At 37.7% G+C, this 19,582-nt stretch overlaps 1 protein-coding gene across 2 annotated transcripts in view; it reads right to left on the bottom strand.

The window, feature by feature from the left end:
• The window catches only part of LOC132178517 (protein NO VEIN), a 37,552-nt gene extending 19,695 nt beyond the window's left edge, over nucleotides 1–17,857 (bottom strand). Inside the window, exons 1-7 of one of the 2 annotated variants that reach the window (XM_059590949.2) lie at nucleotides 17,082–17,857; nucleotides 15,143–15,480; nucleotides 12,227–12,932; nucleotides 9,665–9,769; nucleotides 7,204–7,381; nucleotides 5,190–6,937; nucleotides 2,712–2,924 (exon numbers count right to left, since the gene is read on the bottom strand). In XM_059590949.2, coding sequence (XP_059446932.2) covers nucleotides 2,712–2,924; nucleotides 5,190–6,937; nucleotides 7,204–7,381; nucleotides 9,665–9,769; nucleotides 12,227–12,932; nucleotides 15,143–15,480; nucleotides 17,082–17,804 — 4,011 coding nt within the window. In that variant the 5' untranslated portion in view covers nucleotides 17,805–17,857. The remainder of the gene's footprint in view (nucleotides 1–2,711; nucleotides 2,925–5,189; nucleotides 6,938–7,203; nucleotides 7,382–9,664; nucleotides 9,770–12,226; nucleotides 12,933–15,142; nucleotides 15,481–17,081) is intronic. The other variant, XM_059590950.2, reaches the window with a different exon arrangement.
• Between the last annotated feature and the right edge of the window lie 1,725 nt (nucleotides 17,858–19,582).

Genomic DNA, 19,582 nt, shown 5'->3' with positions numbered 1-19,582 from the left:
CCTCTAATGAAGGCACTCTAAGACTTAAGAGACGATCTTCTCCATTACCATCCAAAGCATGTTAGCTAAGATCTTAGATATAATTTTGTAGATACCCCCCACAAGACTAATCGGCCGAAAGTCCTTGAGATCGATAGCACCATGGAGCTTCAAAATGAGCATAATAAACGAGGCATTAAGGCTCTTCTCACACTTCCCTATAGCATGGAAATCACTAAAAACCTTCATGATATCCACTCTCAACATATCCCAGCAAGCTTGAAAGAACGCCATAGAGAAACCGTTAGGGCCCAACGCCTTATCCCCAACCATTGTTGTAACAACCTTCCACCTCCTCCTCTCCAAAGTCTTTTTCCAACCAAGCAGCCTCAAACTCTAGTGTGGAATCAAAGGAAAGACCATCCACCAACGGCCTCTAACTACATTGCTTGGTATATAACTTTTGATAAAACTGGCCAATGTTCTAGCTAATCTCTGCCTGTTTGATAGCGATACTATCGCCAATCAGTAGGCAATCTATAGAGATCTTCCTTCTACTTGAGTTCACAATGGTGTGAAAAATTTTACACGTGTCCCCCTCTTATCCACAACACCCTAAATTTCTGTATCCAGCTCACCTCCTCCATGAGAATAGAACATTCTAGCTCCGTACCAACTTCTGCCTACTTAATTTTCTCCTCCACGCCTAAGGCCCTTCAAGCTTCCACAACATCAAAAACCTGCAATTCTTCTAAAAGATTCCTCTTTTTCCTTTCCACATTGCAAAACACCTCCTCATTCCATTTCTTCAAATCAATTTTCAAAGCCTCAAGTTTACGAGCTAAGACAAAACTAGGCATGCCTTGGAAAATATAAGAATCCCACCATTGTTTCACTAGGCCCACAAAACCTTCCACCTTCAAACCACATGTTCTCAAATTTTAAGGGCCTACTCCCCTTTCTAGTTAGGTGGTTCCTTTTCTATAGGAGAGCCTTACGCTTTCACTTCGATCAATAAAGTTTTGAAGTGCATGTGAAAGATGAATAGAGTTAAAAAAATGATTGATTACATTGGAGATCAGCCTCAACACAAGATTAAACCGTCTGCTTCTAAAGCCACTAGACTAAATAATTTGAAGGAGCCTCACTCCACATCCGCCACACAAGGGCTATAAAATCATCCAATGATGTGAAGGAGCTCAACCAGAAAGTCTCCTTCAAAGGCATGAAAACTTCAGAAAAATGAAAAGAGAATTAACACAGATACATTTAGAAAAAAAAAAAAAAAAAAAAAAAAACACCACCACTCAAATTATATAAAGTTGTACTTCCATGATATTTGAAATATATAGGTCTAGATGGTTCACTTGGAGCAGGAAACAGATAAGCAACCAAAGCTTTCGACCTTTTACACATATTTTATGGACCATACTCGCTTCCATATTAATTGATTTAAGCCTTAGCTGAGTTTTGTTAAGTCATGTTACTCCCTTGCTTGACCTTCTCTAGAAAGAAAGATTGAAACTAGACTAAAGAAAATGACAAACTTACGAGTGTAACAATAATCTCTTGTTACAAGGAGATTTCGGGTTTCGGGTTCCCATGGTGTGGGCTTATGGAAGCACATTCGTCAAGGTTGGAATTTTTTTGCCAAAGGTATTCATTATGAGGTGCGGGTGGGTTCGAAAGTTCGTTTTTGGCATGATATTTGGTGTGGGGACTCCTCTTTGAAGCAAGCTTTCCCGTCCTTGTTCAGCATTGCCAAATATAAAGAAGCTTGGGTGAAGGATAACTTTATTTGGAGGAATGGGGTTGTCGAGTGGAATGTCATTTTTGTGCGGCCCGTACAGGATTGGGAGATGGATTTGATTTCTTCTTTCTTTGATTGGTTGTACTCGTGCAAGATATCCGCAGGTTTTGTGGATCGTATTCGATGGTCATCGTCTAAGAAAGGCAAGTTCGAGGCTAAGTCTCTCTTCAAGGCCTTGTCCAAATTTGACCATGAGGTGTTTCCTTGGAAGAGCATTTGGCGTACAAAGGTGCCTTTGCGAGTGGCTTTTTTTGGGTGAACCGTGGCCTTAAACAAAATTTTGACTCACGACATCCTGCAGAAGAGGAACCTAGTGGTAATTGAGTGGTGTTGTATGTGCAAGAAGAATGGAGAGTCAGTCGATCATCTTCTTCTCCATTGCGAGATCGCAAGTGTTCTTTGGCATACTATTTTTGATCGATTTGGGTTGCATTGGGTCATGCCTTGCAAGGTGAGGGGCTTGTTCGATTGCTGGTGGTCAGGAGGCCGTTCTCGAAGCGCGGTAGTGTGAAAGATGATCCCTCTGTGTCTTATGTGGTGTATTTGGAATGAAAGGAATGCTAGATGCTTTGAGAACTCCATTGGGGCTATAGAGGAATTGACTCAATTTTTCTTCTTTACTTTGTATTCCTGGACGGCCGCTTGGCTAGCTCCTATAGGGATTAGCTTCTCTGATTTCCTTTTTCATTTTTCTCCCTCTTAGGCACTCTCTTTTATACTTCCCGTGTATGTGGGTTACGCCTCTCTGCGCTTTTGTTTTATATCATAACTACTTATCCAAAAAAAAACAATAATCTCTTGTTACACAACCTGGGGCGATGCCCTCTTTCATTTTTTTTTTCCTTTCAATAAACTGCTTGGTACTTGCCAAAAAAGGGGGAAAGGGGCAAAGAATGAAGTCAACAGTATTTCTCTAACATACCCGAAATACCGATTTGAAGCCAATGCCTTTCTGCCCTATATATCCAGCATTAGATCCTTTCTTTGTCGAGTTTCCAACATCACAAAGAGCTTTGATGTTCTGAGCAGAGAAGCCTTGCTCATTATTTAGAACAATAATATCTGACTCTCGAAGAATGAATGTCAGAGTCGGTTCCACATTTTCTGGATAATCATTATCATCAGCGTTTTGAACCTGAAGCAAAATGAAACATAAGTAGATTGATTTACAGCAGCCTTACGGACTTAAAGCCTATAACAAATTCAGTCATAAAATTGAATATATAAAGATTCTACGGAATACAGATAGTAGTCTTTTCCTTTAGGATGTATCATAAACAAAGAATGATATGGATAGCATGAGGACAAACAATAAATTAGACCTTATTTCCCAAATCCAACAAACAGGATTGCTATTTATCTTCTCTTGTCACTTAGTTTACAAAATGAGATACTAGTAAAAAAAATAACTAGTGAGAATATAAGACCCTGCAACAAGAACTCACAATTCCAAAAATAAAAATCTACACAGATCTGGCCCATATAGAGATCAATAACCTAATTATGTTTCACCCCTTGCTCTCCATGCAGATGGTCAGACTTATTAAATTGTAGATCAGCAACCTGCTTCTTAACTATGAAAACTTCAACAGAATTTGATTCTTCGTGTTATCTAAGTACAATTTAAAGCAGGGACAGATGCAGGACATATCTAAATTCTAAAATTGGAGTCTCCAAAATGCAACACACCTAAGTATTTGAGAACCCCCTCACCCCCAGGAAAACAATAATAATAATTATGGGCCTGTTTAGTAATATTTGACAAAGCTCTTTTCACTTTTCAAACAAACCTTTGTATTTTGGACAGTTACTTTTGTTTCTCCTTACATTAGTTATGATTTCTTTGTTCATTTTGCTCCTAGTTATGTGTTTTCTCTTGTATACTTCTTGTATACCAAGAGGCGCCTTACACTTTTAGTGATATATTTCAATTACTCATAAAAAAAAAAAATAAAAAAAATAAGAGTATTCAAACACATTGTTTACAGCTTGAATATGCACTATAGATTTTAAAGATTTCTTTTCCAAATTGAGATCAAATTTGCATGTATACTCCATGTTATATTGCCATGACTTTAAGAGTAGACTAGAGAAGTTAGACGGCTGAATAGAGTGAGCTTTTAGAGAAAGAAAGAAAAAAAAGACTCCCCACGTCATTGTGAATTTTCTAGCTGCCATCATCTTCATTCTATAGAAGATCCTTCTATATGGTAAAATAGAAACCACATACACATATTATGAGATGATTTTGTTTAAAGAATTAAAGTGGTGGATGGAGGTTCAAAGTGAAACATTGAGAAGTTGGCATGGAGAGCATGCTGATGAGTTCGTATGTGGTTATCAACAAGTGAAGAGCAAAGATCACGGGATTCAATCGGGAAACCAAAGTAAGCATAACAACGTGAGTCTCCTTTTTCTTTAAAAGCTTTATAGAAGGTTTTTTTTTTTTTTAGCTTCATGCTTGAAACTTTTCTTCTGTCATTTATACATCCACTTATCAAAAAAAAAAATACATCCACTAATTATTATTATTCTTTTCCATCCTGTCATTTTTAAAAACAAGCTCGTATTAGTTAATTGCAGAAATATTTTTTTTTTTTTTTTTGATAAGTAAAGATATATTTATCAAAGGCGCAGAGGGGCACAACCCTAGTACACCGGGAGTATACAAGAGAGCGACTAAGAAAGAGAAAGAGAGGAAGAAAATCTAATAAGAAAATCTTGGAAGCTGATCTCTAAAGGCGCAAGCCAACCAGCAGTCCAAGTGAAGAGGGAGTTAATTGCAGAAATATTGAAGATATGATATGCATTGTGATTGTGGTTGGTATATAATGTTTTTTTTTTTATAAGTAATAATGCATTAAGAGCGCAGAGGGGCGCAACCCAAGTACACAGGAAGTATACAAGAGAGCAACTAAGTAGGGGAGAAAGAAGAAGAGAACATAAAGAGAAAATCAGAAAAATTGATCACTAAAGGAGCAAGCCAGCCTGCTGTCCATGTGGTTGGTATATAATGTTTAATATACAATATTGATTACTCATATGTTGTTCAACTTACTCAACGAGTTACTATAATTGTTAGATTGGTCTTTGTTTTAAGTTGTGACAATATTGCATAAGGCCTGTTCATCCCCATCTAGATCAAGTAGATCAGTATAGTTGATATTCTCAATAAAGATAATTTGTCTTTCAACCAACTTTCAATACCAGGAAGAACTTCTAGGAATTACATGGCAATTGTAAATCATGTGTCCAAAACTTAAACTACAAAAGTAAAATCTCTAACCAAAACAAAAGAGAGAGAAAAAAAATCAACTCTATAAACTTATATGGTTCATCATGTTATTCATTTATAAAGTTGTAGGAAGCACAAGGAAAGTAACAAAGACAATACTCTTACCAGCTCAAGAAGAAAATGCGAATCTTGAGAATATAACTCCTGTGAAAGACAATGAAGTGCTCTCCCAAGTCGAGCATGCTGCTTCTTCAACATGCTACTTTCAGTGCTAGAAAGACTTGGATCCAGACCAAATTCATCCCGCCTGATAGATTCAATGACTAAGGCTGCATTCTTATATTCATCAACTTCAGACAAATATTGCGTGCGACTACAGCCAATTCTATCATCAACAACTTCTAACCCATCAATTGATCGACCAACTATAGTGCATTCTTCATCATGACCATCTGCCACAACAGGTTCATTGATAGTCACTTCAGGAGTGGAAGACTTACCCAATGCATCTTGCATATTCTTAGAGCCTATGCCATTCTCAGGCCTAGCAGCTTTCAAGCATGAACTTCCATATGTGAACAAATCAGTAGCTTCAGTAGAACAAAATGAATGATAATCATCAATCCACTCCACTATACCAAGAGACAATCCTACTTCATGAAGCATGAGACGCTGATCTGTTCGATTGCATTCACACATAATTGCCGAAGCGGAATCCTTGATAAGAGTTCGCATTCCAGAAAGGAAAACATCAGCAGCAAAACCACGAAACTCTGTGGGCAAATAGCCAAGACAATCAAGGACAAATCTTGACACAACAGGCACTGCTTTATTCGTTTTGCACAAATTTATGTGTAACTCACTACTCAAATTAGCAGTAGCAACTTCGTCAACCACTTTCAGTCTAGTGTCTCCTTGCATGAGAGAGTTCCAAATGTCATCTACTTCCATGCTCTCCATAGAATTCTTCAAAATAACTTCAAATGCATGCCGTGCATGACATTTTAAAAGGGACAAGGGCACATATTTTTCTCCCCCAACTAATGAGAACAGAGATAAGAGCTGCAGCGCTGTTTGGAAAGGGGATCCTAGAAGTGCAGCTTCCAAGAATGAATCCACAGTAGCTGAGTGATCTATGCGCAGGACCTTTCCATCTTTAGTCACAACACACAACAACTCTTTTGTGTTGACTTCACTCAACAGCCATGGTACCAGAGGACCAAGCGAGGGAGCGAATATCAGGTCCCAATGTGACCATAAGTTTAAATCTGACATCAGTGGTGCCCTAAGTAAAACTTCAATTGCGTCTCTCGATGTAACCGATTTAAGGGCTCCTGTTTTCTGGCAGATGTCAGTTCTCACCTTGGTGGTTTCCAATAAATCATTTCCATCATAACACATTTCAAATAACGTTACAGAAAATAGGACACCTTTAGAAACTAAGTTTTTCTTATGCTTCCCCACCATATCTAGAAAATCTGCCACGGAACCATTTTCCAAAATTTTGAGACTTATCAACGGGAATTGCCTCATAAGTAGTGAAGAAATCATCTGCTTAGTCATTATTTCTTTTTCCCGTAAGCCATTTAAAGCCTGTGATAATAATACAACCAACTGATGCTGAACCATGTGAACCTCCAAAGGTGACTTTTCACATATGTCACCTGTTAAAAACTTGTATATCTCATCAGGTAGCATAGAGGCATGTTTTTCTACGAACATTAAAAACTCCCCATGACCAAGAGACTTGAATGCCTCGACTCTAAATTGCTCTGCCAGCCAAAACTCGCAATTATAAAGCTTCCTCAAGAGGATAATTCTCCTTTCTAGGAGTGATTTAGCATAACTCTTGATTTCATAATCAGGCAGAAAATACGTTGATACTTTCTGGATAATGTCTTCAACAGAAACACCTGTGAGATTCAATTACACATAATAATCAGGTATACAAGTTAATGGGGGGATCCTATCAGAAATGCTAGTCGAATGAAGGAGCGAAACTCAAAAAGTGTCAACATATTTAAGCCTTCCCAGATTTACTTATCAAGTAAATCACACTAAATTCTTTCCAGCCAACCAAATGAAAACAGAAAATTTCTTTAGTGAATATCAAAGTCCACAACTTTTCTCGTTTTTATCTTTGTTTGGGGGGGTTGTCTGGGAAGCAAACATTACTCACCTCGTGTGCGCTCCACATCATACTCAGCTATGACTGGTGCATCCTTAACACTTGGTTCAACATCTATGATCTCATATAAAGAATTTTTTTTCATACGTGTCTGTGTTAAATCTTGTTGACTTAAGGCTTGAAAAGTATCATATATACTGTCCCACATTCCATATTTGATAGAAGAGATCTGAAATATAGAAAAAAAGCAACTGCATCATAATATGTCATCTCATATAGAAGCATTGCGGAAACGATTGCATACATGAGTCACTACATCTATGCAAACAAAAAACATAAACAACAATCAAAAAATGAGGAGACTTAAACATAAAGAAGATACATTAAGTTAAAGCACTTATACCATCTGGATGAATCTAAAGATTACTTTATTAAGAAAAGAAAAAGACCATGCGGCGTTTGAGGTGGAAACCTTCATCTGGATACAAACATCTTAAAAACGTATAGTTTTTTCTTATTATTATTTTGATAAATAGCTCGTTTCGTTGATAAGCGTAGAGGCCCAGCTTAGAAGCATTGTGCTTTTTTTTTTCTAATCAAAAGAGTAGGCGGAGGAACCTACCTGTCGCTATTCTACTTTGGTGTGACCATAGTAGCAACTACCCGCTGAGAGTCGCACAGGAGAGGCCTAGACAGTGAAACCGCAGGCGCTCCTTTAAGTTCGACAAAGTCATAGCCTAACTCAGCCCCACTAAGGCATCAATGAGAGCCAAGGTGATTTACACTTTTTGATAAGTAACCAAGGTGGTTTTTTTTTTTTGATAAGTAATGATGATATATAAAAAGAGGCAGAGGGGCGCAACCCACATACACTGGAAGGTGGTTTATACTAATTAAGCATAGAGATTTCCATTACGGTATTCAAACCCATGCTCTAGTGTGTACCTAACCACTTTAGGGATTTCCTTCGGCCATTGAACCACCACCCTAGATGGTTTAAAAGCATTGAGCTTTTCAGGCAGCTTAGAAGCACTATGAAATTTTACAAAGCCAAGCAACTAGAGTCACCCAAGGTAACGACACACTTAGGTGCACAAATAACAAAGGCCATCAAGGTATACAAAGTGCAGTTGCCACTCCCGAAATAAGATACGATGATGGTTGAGTGTCTTGTCCCAACTTTTGAAGTTAATCTAATTTAATCTCATTGAAAAGCATAGATGGCTGCTCCCTAGTACACAAACTATACAAGAGAATCCCCTATTCAGTAGAAAAAGAAGAACAAAGGTTCAAAAAAACTAGAAAAACTAGAGAAAAATAAAACAATGATGAAGTGCTATCCATATGAAAGGGAGTTGTAGAAACTCTTTTTCAGCTCTACCATCAAAGTCTCTCTATCTTCAAAGATCCATGCATTCCATCTCTCTAAATACACCACATTAAACATAAAGGAGCCACCCTTCACACTTCTAAACTATCACGGCGCCCCACTTAACCTCCCCAACTCATCAAGAACTCTCTCACCCTTCAAGGTATAATCCAATCAACACCAAACAAACTAAAAGGCAAGCTTCATAACTCTCTTGCTACTTCACAATGAAGAAGAAGGTGATCAATAGACTTCCCGCTTTTCTTGCACATAAAACACCAATCTACCACAATGATGTTCCTATTCCTTAGATTATCCAACATCAATAATATTTTCACTAACATTGCCGCCCATACAAAGAATGCCACTCTTGAAGGAGTCTTAACTCTCCAAATATTGAACCCATTATCTCGACCATAACCTAATCTATAATAATTGGATAGAGGAAACGCCAATTGGTGCAAAGACCATTGGCCTCAACAATTGACTTACATTTCCTGAACTTGTAGAATTTTGTGTATAGATTAAGAAAAGAAGAAGAGAGAGGGGGGGGGGGGGGGGGAGAGAGAGAGAGAGGGACCATAGAAGCACAAGAAATAGCCTCAGCCAAGACAAGACACCAAACAAGCATTCACTAATTATGGAACTCAGAGAAACCTTATCAGGAGTACTTAAGAGCAGTTTTTATCCGTTAAAATAATAATAATAATAATAATAATAATAATAATTTTAATAATGACTCCCCGACCAACATGACAAAACCTAAATCAATTCTAAATTTGGAAAGTAATAGCAGAGAGAGATAAAAAAAAATGGACTAGTCTAGAATCCAATTTATATCATCAAAATCAACTGTAGTTTCTCTATATCCAACTTCCGATCCCTTCATAGTCGATAAAATGATGTTAGATAGGATTCTTGTTTTGTTATAGCGTAATAAATAATATTGAAAGAAAAGAGTGCACCCTAGCGGGGAGCATACAAGTGGACTTACTTAGATTAAATTGGTCTAACAAGAAACCAGATTCCCAACTCTACTTGTAGAATATGACTTAGTAAAAATTCTAATGAATAATCAAAAGCTTCTTCATCCAGTTAAATTACATGTACAAAGTATACTAAAATTCAACACAAACAACTTACAGCGACATGCAGTAATCCAACAAATGGGAATGATGAACATATTGATCTGATTCTCTTTCGCCGCGGAAGTTTATAGCCATAAAATCGAAGCATCCTCTCAAAAACCTACAAATATTAGGAGATGTCAACTGAGAATTACATACCATTCTGAAGCACAAAACAAAAACCAAAGAGAACGAGCATGCTTAGAAAAACATGCACAAGAAATAAAAATACTGACAGAAATCAAAATGGAAGTAAAAAGAGTTCACTCCCAGAAATCGCAGGAGATTTCAGTTCAGCACTAACCAACAGCTTTGGTTCTCCCTCCCCCTTCCGATGGTGTCCAGGATGGAGCGGCTTCCTCTAGGTTTCTCTCTACAGTGCCTAAAAGTCTGACTGGTTTGGGTAGGCAAGGTGAAGTTGTCAATGATTCCCTTTTCTCCCATCATCGTGTCTTCGGTTCTGGTTGTGACGGATAAGGGGGGTGGGTGAACAGCAAAAGGGAGAGATAGGGAAAGACGTAGCTCTGTGTCTCCTCAAGGGGTTGGATGCGGGTGGTGATGGTGGGGTTGGAGAGGTCCTTTATTCCCCTCTGTGTATCTACCCCCTTGTAGTGTTGGGAGATTCCAATTACTCAGATTGGGCTTTGAATTGTGCAAAGGAGATATGTCATATTGTGGGGATCTCTTGTGTGGGTCATGAGGAGTAGTCTTTGGCTCTTTTGTTTATTATTAAAGAGGAACATCATCGTGAGGAATTGGTTTCTCTCTTTAATCTTGGCATTAAAGGCAACAAGGAGCTAAGAAATTTTGAGTGCTCCATCAACCCTAAATTTGTACATTCTATTAACCCTTGTAGTAGGATATGAACAACATTTTTTTTTTTTTTGTGTTAGAGAGAGAGGATAGAACAGGAAAGCATATTTGCCCACAAATGAAGAAGAATTTGCCACTGTATAATCTAAAATACTCACCAAAGGAATGGCTAAAACCTTTATCGATATTCTGAGCCATAGTAAAAAGTTATGTTCTAATAGGATATGTATGTCATATCCTTTAATTTCCTGTACAAACATATTCTTCATATATTGATGAGCCTAAGTTGCATCTTGTAATTGGAACCAAGTTTGTCGTCCCCTACGCTACGATGGTTTTGGCATTCAAAAGTTGCATCAGTTTAATCAAGCTCTCTTGGGGAAATGGCTTAGAAGATATGCGAATGAGAGTGAGGCTCTTTGGTACAAGGTTATCAAAACTAAGTATGAAGACCAGGAAGGTGGGTGGTGCACGAAGGAGGTTTCGGGTTCTCATGGTGTGGGCTTATGGAAGCATATTCGACAAGGTTGGAACTTATTTGCCAAAGGTATTCAGTTTGAGGTGGGGGTGGGTTCGAAAGTTCGTTTCTGGCATGATATTTGGTGTGGGGAAAATTCTTTGAAGCATGCCTTCCCGTCCTTGTTCAGTATTGCTAGACACAAAGATGCCTGGGTGAAGGATAACTTTACTTGGAGGAATGGGGTTGTTGAGTGGAATGTCATTTTTGTGCGGTCCGTCCAGGATTGGGAGATGGAGTTGGTTTCTCCTTTCTTTGACCGGTTGTACTCTTGCAAGATTTCTATAGGTACTGTGGATCGTATTCGCTGGTCCTCGTCCAAGAAAGGCAAGTTCGAGGTTAAGTCGCTCTTCAAGGCCTTGTCCAATTTTGACCAAGACGTGTTTCCTTGAAAGAGCATTTGGTGTACTAAGGTGCCTTTGCGAGTGGCTTTTTTCGGGTGGACCGCAGCCCTAGGCAAAATTTTGACTCACGATAATCAGCGTAAGAAGAACCTTGTGGTAGTCGAGTGGTGTTGTATGTGCAAGAAGACCGGAGAGTCAGTCGATCATCTTCTTCTCCACTGTGAGATCGCAAGTGCTCTTTGGCATACTATTTTTAGTCGGTTTGGGTTGCATTGGGTCATGCCTTGCAGGGTGAGGGACTTGTTCAATTGCTGGTGGTCGAGAGGACGTTCTCGAAGCGCGGTAGTATGGAAGATGATCCCTCTGTGTCTTATGTGGTGTATATGGAACGAAAGAAATGCTAGATGTTTTGAGAACTCCACCAGGACTATAGAGGAGCTGACTCATCTTTTCTTCTTTACTCTTTACTCTTGGACGGCCGCTTGGCTAGCTCCTTTAATAATTAGTTTATTTGACTTCCTATTTCATTTCTCTCCCTCTTAGGCGCTCTCTTTTTATACTTCCCGTGTATGTAGGTTGTGCCCCTCTGCGGTTTTGATATATATCATTATTACTAATAAAAAAAATATATCAATGACCCCCTCCCAACATATTCTTCATATATCAATTTAAGATCAGTTTATATCTTAAATTATCAAGCAAAAAAAAAAATTCAACAAAATCACAAGAGGATGCAATAGGATTCTTAAAAATGTTTGAACCTTCAAACTATTATGAAATCATTTTAAAGAATCCAATTCACACACATATTCTGCAGATAGATCATATAAAGCAAAATAAAAATAAAACATCAGAAAACTAATATGAAGCAGAAGCATAATCTAGAACAACAGAATGAACATACCTCAGACACGTTATCCTCCTGACATGCCTCCTTCCAGGTTGTTATAAACATCCTTCGAGAGTCGTCAGAAACAACTGCAAGATTAGCTCTATTCATGTATTTAAAAACACCTGTCTCATTGGAATTATCTAATGGGTGCACATCTAGTTCTACCAGATTTTCAGATTTTCTTTTCTTTTTAGATGATCCAGAGGGTGCAGACATGGTGGAACTTAGATTTTCAGATTTTCTTCTCTTTTTAGATGATCCACTCATCATGTTGAACCTTGCGCTGCCATTAGCAGGAGAAGGATGCCCCTGCATTTCAGCTTTCAACCCAAGCCGTGTCATCTCTTCAATTTCTGACGGGTAAGGACAGTTGCTCACTCGGTCAGAACTTTTTACATTTTGTGATGGCAAGTTAAAGTGGCTGCCTGTGGCACTGTCAATCCTTTCCTCTTCAGAAGTACAATCATCACTATTTTCATCATCTGAGCTTGATGAAACAAATCTTGTGTGTTTGCCACAAAAATCCTTCTTTTCTGAGGAAAATGATTCGATGCGCTGGGAAATGGAACTGAAACGTTCATCCAGCTGTTTCTTCTGTGATGAAAAAAGAGGACGCTTCCTGTATTTCTTATCAGATTCTCGTTTCAATCCCTCTATAGATTTCTGTAATGTGCCATTCTCTAAGTTCCTCGCATTTCGGATAGCAGAAATATGCATCCTATGATCATAAAGTTTAGAGATTTCAATTGAAACAATATATATTATGTGAGGTTGAATTTACAAGTGGACAAGATGTCCTGAATCATAATACCACCGTGTTGCCTTGGCCCTGAAAGAGAGCTAAAATCACACCAAAAAAAAAAAAAAAGAAGGCACCATCACTAAGCAAGCTTGACTAGGTATTTTGGAGATGGGCTTTGAGTTAAAAGGGCCGGGATGATAGAAGGCTCAAGAGAAGATATTTTAAAGGACACCAAAAAAGAACAAAGAAAACACCCACAAAATAACGAAAATTTAAAGGGGGGAAATATCAACATGTGACCACTAAAGGCCAAAGTCAGATTCTTGTTTAAAAGGCCAAAAAACATAAACAAACAAATATTCCTTCTAGGGAGAAGGTGGGGAAGAGAGGGGGAGGGCCAAAATCAAAATCCATACAAGACTCATGTACATGTAGCAATGCAAGGCAAAGGCGACCTCAAGGCGCCAAATCCTTGAAAGTTGAAATGCCCAAGGCAAGAGGCACAAAAAAATTGAGCTTGCCTGCGTAAAGTAAGGTGCCAATTTCTAAACATGCTCGAATTATAACTTCAAGTAATAAAGTAGTTCATCCATTTTCTCAAAAGCTGATGTTTATTTATAAAATATAAATTTTATACAGAATAAAATGAAGAAAGGATCGGGCATCTTGTTACATTATTAAGAAAAAATTGGTGTTAAGAGATTTTTACTGAAATAAAGAAGTTTCTAAAATAGAACAGAAAATTTTTTTTTAAAAAAAAAAAAAACTTTGAGCTGAAAAAACTTTATTCCAACATGATAAAAGCTTAAAAAACACAATTTATATAAAATATACGACCCAGTAAGTGAAAATGAAGCGAAATCAGGCTATAAAGAACATGTTGAGAAAAATACCAATTTCACAATTTAATGTAAAAAAACAAAAACAAAAGCCTAACACAAATAGAGAGAGCAAGTACCGGCAAAATGAATCAAAGTGGAACTTGGAAATTTTTTGTTCTTTAAAAAAACAGGGCAAAGTCCCTATTGAAGATACATGTACAAAAAAATAAAACAAAAAAGATAGGAGGGGAAGAAGGGGAACCGCTTGGAATGGGGCCCCAAGGGGCACATCCCTGGCTGTGGTCCCAAGAAAAGCATGAACAAGAAAAATGACAAAGGGTTTCAGTCCTTGGCAAGCTTTTTTTCCCAATATTTTTCTCTTTTTGCTGACTTGAAAAGATGGACTCAGTCCACTTCCCTACCTAACTGATTCTGGTGCCCCCACCTTTTTGGTTTAAATAATTAAACAAAACACAGTAACCAAGAGGAAAAAATTGTCCTTTTATTATTATTATTATTTTATAAGAAAAAAATTGTCGTTTTATTGAACTGTAAACACAATTCTTTTTTAAGAAGCTAGAGGTGAAAGCCCCCAGTAAAGGAGCCTACCCTAGATGCTTGAGAAGGGCCTTGGCGGCACCTTGCCTTGCCTGAGTGCCTGCGCAAGCACCTGGCTTGCCTCGAAATCAGCAATAGAACTTAGTGTTTGCAATTCTTTAGAAAAGAAAGTTTACTGGAAAAGGAGAATTCACAGCAATGAAAGAAAAAAAATGAAAGTAAAGAGAAGCAAGATGGTTGAAAATATTATCCCAAAAATACCTCAGAGAATGCAAATAATTTAAGGTTATCATAGGTTCCAAATAAAAAATTTACTGCAGAACAAGAGAAAGTTTGTTTAAGCGCTGATATGATAAGACATTTTTATAAAGCTCGGAAAAATAAGAGTGCAATGATAGTAAAAAAACCAATAACTGGCATTCTTTAAAAATGTGATTGAAACCAAATCCATGAGACACTAAATGCACAACTTTCACAAATCGAAGTTTAACATAAATGGCCATGCCCCAATTGTGCAAGAGTGATCTTGTGCACAAAGCAATATTCTCAAAAAGAAACCAGCTACACAAGCAAAGGCACAATGTGCCTATCAGTCAACATCAATGATCTATGACATAAGAAATTCCAAACTCCAAGTACCATATAAATCTCACTAGATAGAAAGCACATTTCTCTGTAATTAAAAGTGCATTAGTTTGAAAAAGATTTTATGTCAAGAATGAACATAACTACTCAGGTTCCTAGAAATTATTATTGGTTAAACATACAACACCTTTTGTTAAAATGTAGGAATAGAATATCACATACCCCAAGCTTTGAACTCGTATGCCAAGCTTTTCCTTGCCTGCAACCGATCGCTTCTTAGCAATGAAATCCAAAAACTCTTCAACCCTAATTTCTTTATTCTTACTCCTATATATGAACTTCCACAAGAAAGAAATTATCTCTTCACCAACTATTTTAAAGACCTCAGTGACATCAGATTTCACTGAGAAATAATGCAAGATAAGTGGGTGTCGCAACAAAGGACCCAATTCCAGCTCCTCAAACTGCTCCACACCCTCGTTCTTGCAGATTTCCACTTGCAAATCATGCAATGAAGTGATTCTTCGGACCCCAACAAAGCAATGGATAAATGCATTTATCTAAATAACAAGGGAAAAAAAAAAGTAAAAAAAACTTTATAAATGTTCAGTACACTAAAAAACAACAAAATCTGTGGAATATTATTACCCTTCATTAGATTACTGAGAAAATGGGGAAAACGAATTGGTTGCAACTTTTTTCTTGAATATTTTTTTTTCATTTCAAATGGAATCTCAAACTCAACTAAATCTGGTGGGCCAACAACTGATGTAGTTCTTGAGTTCCTCCAAAATTCAAAGCCAAAAGCTATTTTTCCCAATTTTGTATCTCTCTCAAAACCTTCTTTACTACATGTAGCTTCTTTCTCTATGGGTATGTAAAAGTCAAGTCCATCAGTGATAAAATGGCTTCTCTTTAGGGACAGCAACATATAGCTTCTTTCTCTATGGGTATGTAAAAGTCAAGTCCATCATGTCTTTATTTTTTTGATCCATCAAAGCCCATCATGTCTTTATATAAAGCAAAGAAAGACTCAAATCTCCCAGACACGTATGAGTTGCCTGATATTTGTGATTTCTTATTCTACTCTCCCCACCCCCCCCCCCCCCCCCGGCGCCCGCCCCAAAACTTGTTTCTTTACACTTCTTTAGAAAAGGGTAAGAGAGCTACTTACTAAAAAAAAAAAACAAAATTGGAAGAATGCTGTAGCAAATTTCCCATTTATGGCCCTTTAGAGACAGCCATATTTGACCATGCCAATATAAGGAGGCTTGCGATTATAACTTTTTTTTCATCAGAACTTTGATTAAAAATAAGGGTTAAACATCCAACATAGGCTAGCTCAATATCTCAATTGCCTATCTTGCGCTTGAGAAGGTCCCACAATTCTTTAGCAGCGCCTCAAGGTGCATTTAGTTGTCTTAAATGAGACTCTCACTCCATGGCATAGCACCTTTCACCCATCAATTCCGTCTGATACGGCCCCTAAATTCTAAAAAAGGAAAATACTCCTAGATTCAACAAAGCAAGTGCATTTGTTGTTCTAAGAAACAAATTATGAATAACTAAAGTTCAATATCTTAATTTGATTGTTGAATTAGATTTTCTGTTAACAGGCTGAGCTTCACCCCCACCATTTGAATGTTAAGAAAACCAAAAAAATTGAAACTAAAACAATGTGAAGATGAATACAAAAACCCAATTGAAAATACATAAATACATACAAGCATACCTCCACATAGACACACATGCCTACGTGCATAAGTCCATTGGGCCCTGCAAGCCAAAATCCTGGCTTGCCTCTGTATGGATTTTACTGTTTATGTTCTCTTTTTTACAAAAATTAAAAAGCTGACATCACTATGCCAAAGAATCACATTATCCCCGACAAAGTGCATAATTCACTCTTCATTCACTCTTCACAAATCCTTAAAAAGAAGAATGCCAACTTATACAATATTTTCATTTTCTATTCTTTCCCTAACCTTTCCAGACCAAAAAAGGCAATTACCTAAGGCTTTCAGTTCTCTCCAATGCAATCACAAAAGGCCCAATGTTGGATTAGGTACAACTGTTTTCCTCCACTTCCTCAGCAACCAAACAGGGCACTTAATCTAGAAAGATGTAAATAATAAAAAGAAACATATAGCTCCCACATTACCTTCCCTTCCGTGACTATAAGGCGGTGAAGATTTGGAACCGCCTGCATTTTAAACCCTAGAGAGCTCCACGAGTCGACCTTGAGCATCAACAGCGCATCCTGAGACACTTTCCACGACGTCACGCTCTCTCCTGCCTCGATAATCTTTCGGCGAGCCTCGGCGACGGCGCAGTCCACCTGCTCGAGAAGCTCATTACAGTTCTTCGAGGAACTCGGGCCCTTATGCCTTTGATTGGGTAGCTTCTGCGGAGGGGGCCTAGGGTTAGGGTTTTGGGTAGGGAAGTAAGGGTCCTTCGAGGCACTCGGGGCCTCGGGCCTTTGATTGGGTAGCTTCTGCGGAGGGGGGCTAGGGTTAGGATTTTGTACAGGTACGTTAGCGTTTTGGACAGGTACGTTAGGGTTTTGGGTAGGGAAGTAAGTGTTTTGCATTGGAAAGCCAGGGTTTTGGACCGGGAAGCTTTGGTTTTGGAGGAGGAGGTGGTGAAGGAAGGTGGGATCTTGGACGTAATAGTTGGGGTTTTGGAGGAAGAAATTGGGATTTGGAAGTGAGCCCGCCTGCGCCTGTGCCAGCGCTTGCGCCTGTGCCTGTGCCTGTGCCAGCGCTTGCGCTTGCGCCTGTGCCTGTGCCACCGCCACCGCCTGCGTCTGCGCTTGCGCTTGCGCCTGCGCAGGTGGCTGCCGAGAATCCCAGCGGATGCCGCCGGCAGAGGGGCGTCCGTACATAGCGGGAAAGAGCGGAGTGAAGTAGGTGTGAAAGAGAGGAGGGAAAGGGTTTTTGAGTGAGGAATTTATATGAGGAGGTCATGGATATTTTGAGGTGGCGGTGCAGGCTTATGAGTCACTGTGGTCTCTGTCCGAATATACGGATGAAAACAAGCCAGGTTGGCTGTATTTGTAAGTGAATTTGAGGACCTTTTTAATAAAATAAAGAAAAAGAAAAATTATTACTTATTTACTACTTAGGCTTAGGGCTATAAAAAACATAGCAGCTCGTAAACATACTCTTTTATTATTTTTATAATATTATTTCAACTTTGTAACGAGAACTTGTTAAGTATTTAAAAATATAAAATGAAATGATATTCCTAATGTAATTAATATAAATTGAATTATTGTAATTATGAGTTTTTATTATAAAATTGAGATTAAATTATTTAAGATTTGAGTTAATTTTTCTAATTAATCAAACAATAAATCTTTGCAAAGTTTTATGCTTTGTGCTGTAAGAGCTTTTTACTATGCTTTTAAAGAGTTTTATGTTCATGATCTTTAATCAATAAAATCCTCAGATTTGTCCCCAAGGGGTAGTTCAATCGGCTATGGATTACGCCTAATGAAGCGGAGGTCACTAGTTCGAATCCCCCATCCCCCTTCCCTTGTGTGGACATGTCAAAAAATAAATAAATAAATAAAATCCTCAGATTTCCGTTCAACAAAAAAAAATCATTAAATAACTAATAATTATTATTAATTTTTTTAAAAAAATTAAATAATCACCACATTTACTTTATATATGGAATGACTAAATTAATTGAGTAGCTTGTGAATAGCTAAAACTCATTTGAAAAATAAATGAACATAAATTAAACAAATTATCTAATTGGGTGATAAGCTTTAACTCAAAATCCACAACACAACCATTGGCACGTAACATGGACGATGACTCGCAATATTGTAAAATTATAATTATATTCTCAAATTAAAAATGGGGGCACCATTCACTTTGTTAAACTATAGGCGCAGCTAGTTGCCCTCCATGCGAGGGGAATCTGTCCTTCACTTGGTAAGGGATGGCCAATTTCTAAAAAAAAATAGTTTTTTACATTATGTTTTGTTTCCGTTATTTGGAATAAACTTATAATTTCATAACAGGTTGAGTTATTAGGTTTTGTAATATAAATTTGTTATAAAAACCCTAGAAGCTGTCTCTCGGCCTTTCTCCCCATAAAACAGTTTTGAGAGAAAGATGGAGCAAATCTCTCATTCCCCTTCTACTCCGCTCATACTATTGGACATATAATTTATATCGTGAATCTTTAAGATACTATTGATATCTAACGATCAATTTGGTGTAATTACAGACCTAATGACGAAATAAATAATTGAAAAAATGCGAGTGCAAACGTGATGGCAAATTAAGGGGTTAAAATGTATTTTTCCTTACATAATTTTTGTTGGATCCGGCTTACATGCTGTTATTAAAATAATAGCATGTATGTTGTAGTTGAATCAACGGTCAAGATTGAATTTTAAAATTGACTTACTTTTATAAGCATTTAATAGGAGAGAGAAAATGAAAATAATTTTTGAGAAATTCAATTTTGACCGTTGATTAAACTACAACATACATGATGTTATTAAAATAATAGCATGTAAGCCAAATCCATTTTTGTTTTCTCTCTCTCTCCTATATGGGGCCTTAAAAAAAATTGAGTGTTTATAAACCATTAAAGTTTGGCTTAAATAAACTCAACCCAAGCTTGGTTCATTTAATAAATGAA

This window comes from Corylus avellana, chromosome 4, assembly GCF_965113065.1.
Source record: "Corylus avellana chromosome 4, dhCorAvel1.hap1.2, whole genome shotgun sequence".
Classification (NCBI taxonomy): Eukaryota; Viridiplantae; Streptophyta; class Magnoliopsida; order Fagales; family Betulaceae; genus Corylus; species Corylus avellana.
Note: the sequence above shows the minus strand (reverse complement) of the source record. Positions and strands in the feature narration are given on the sequence as shown.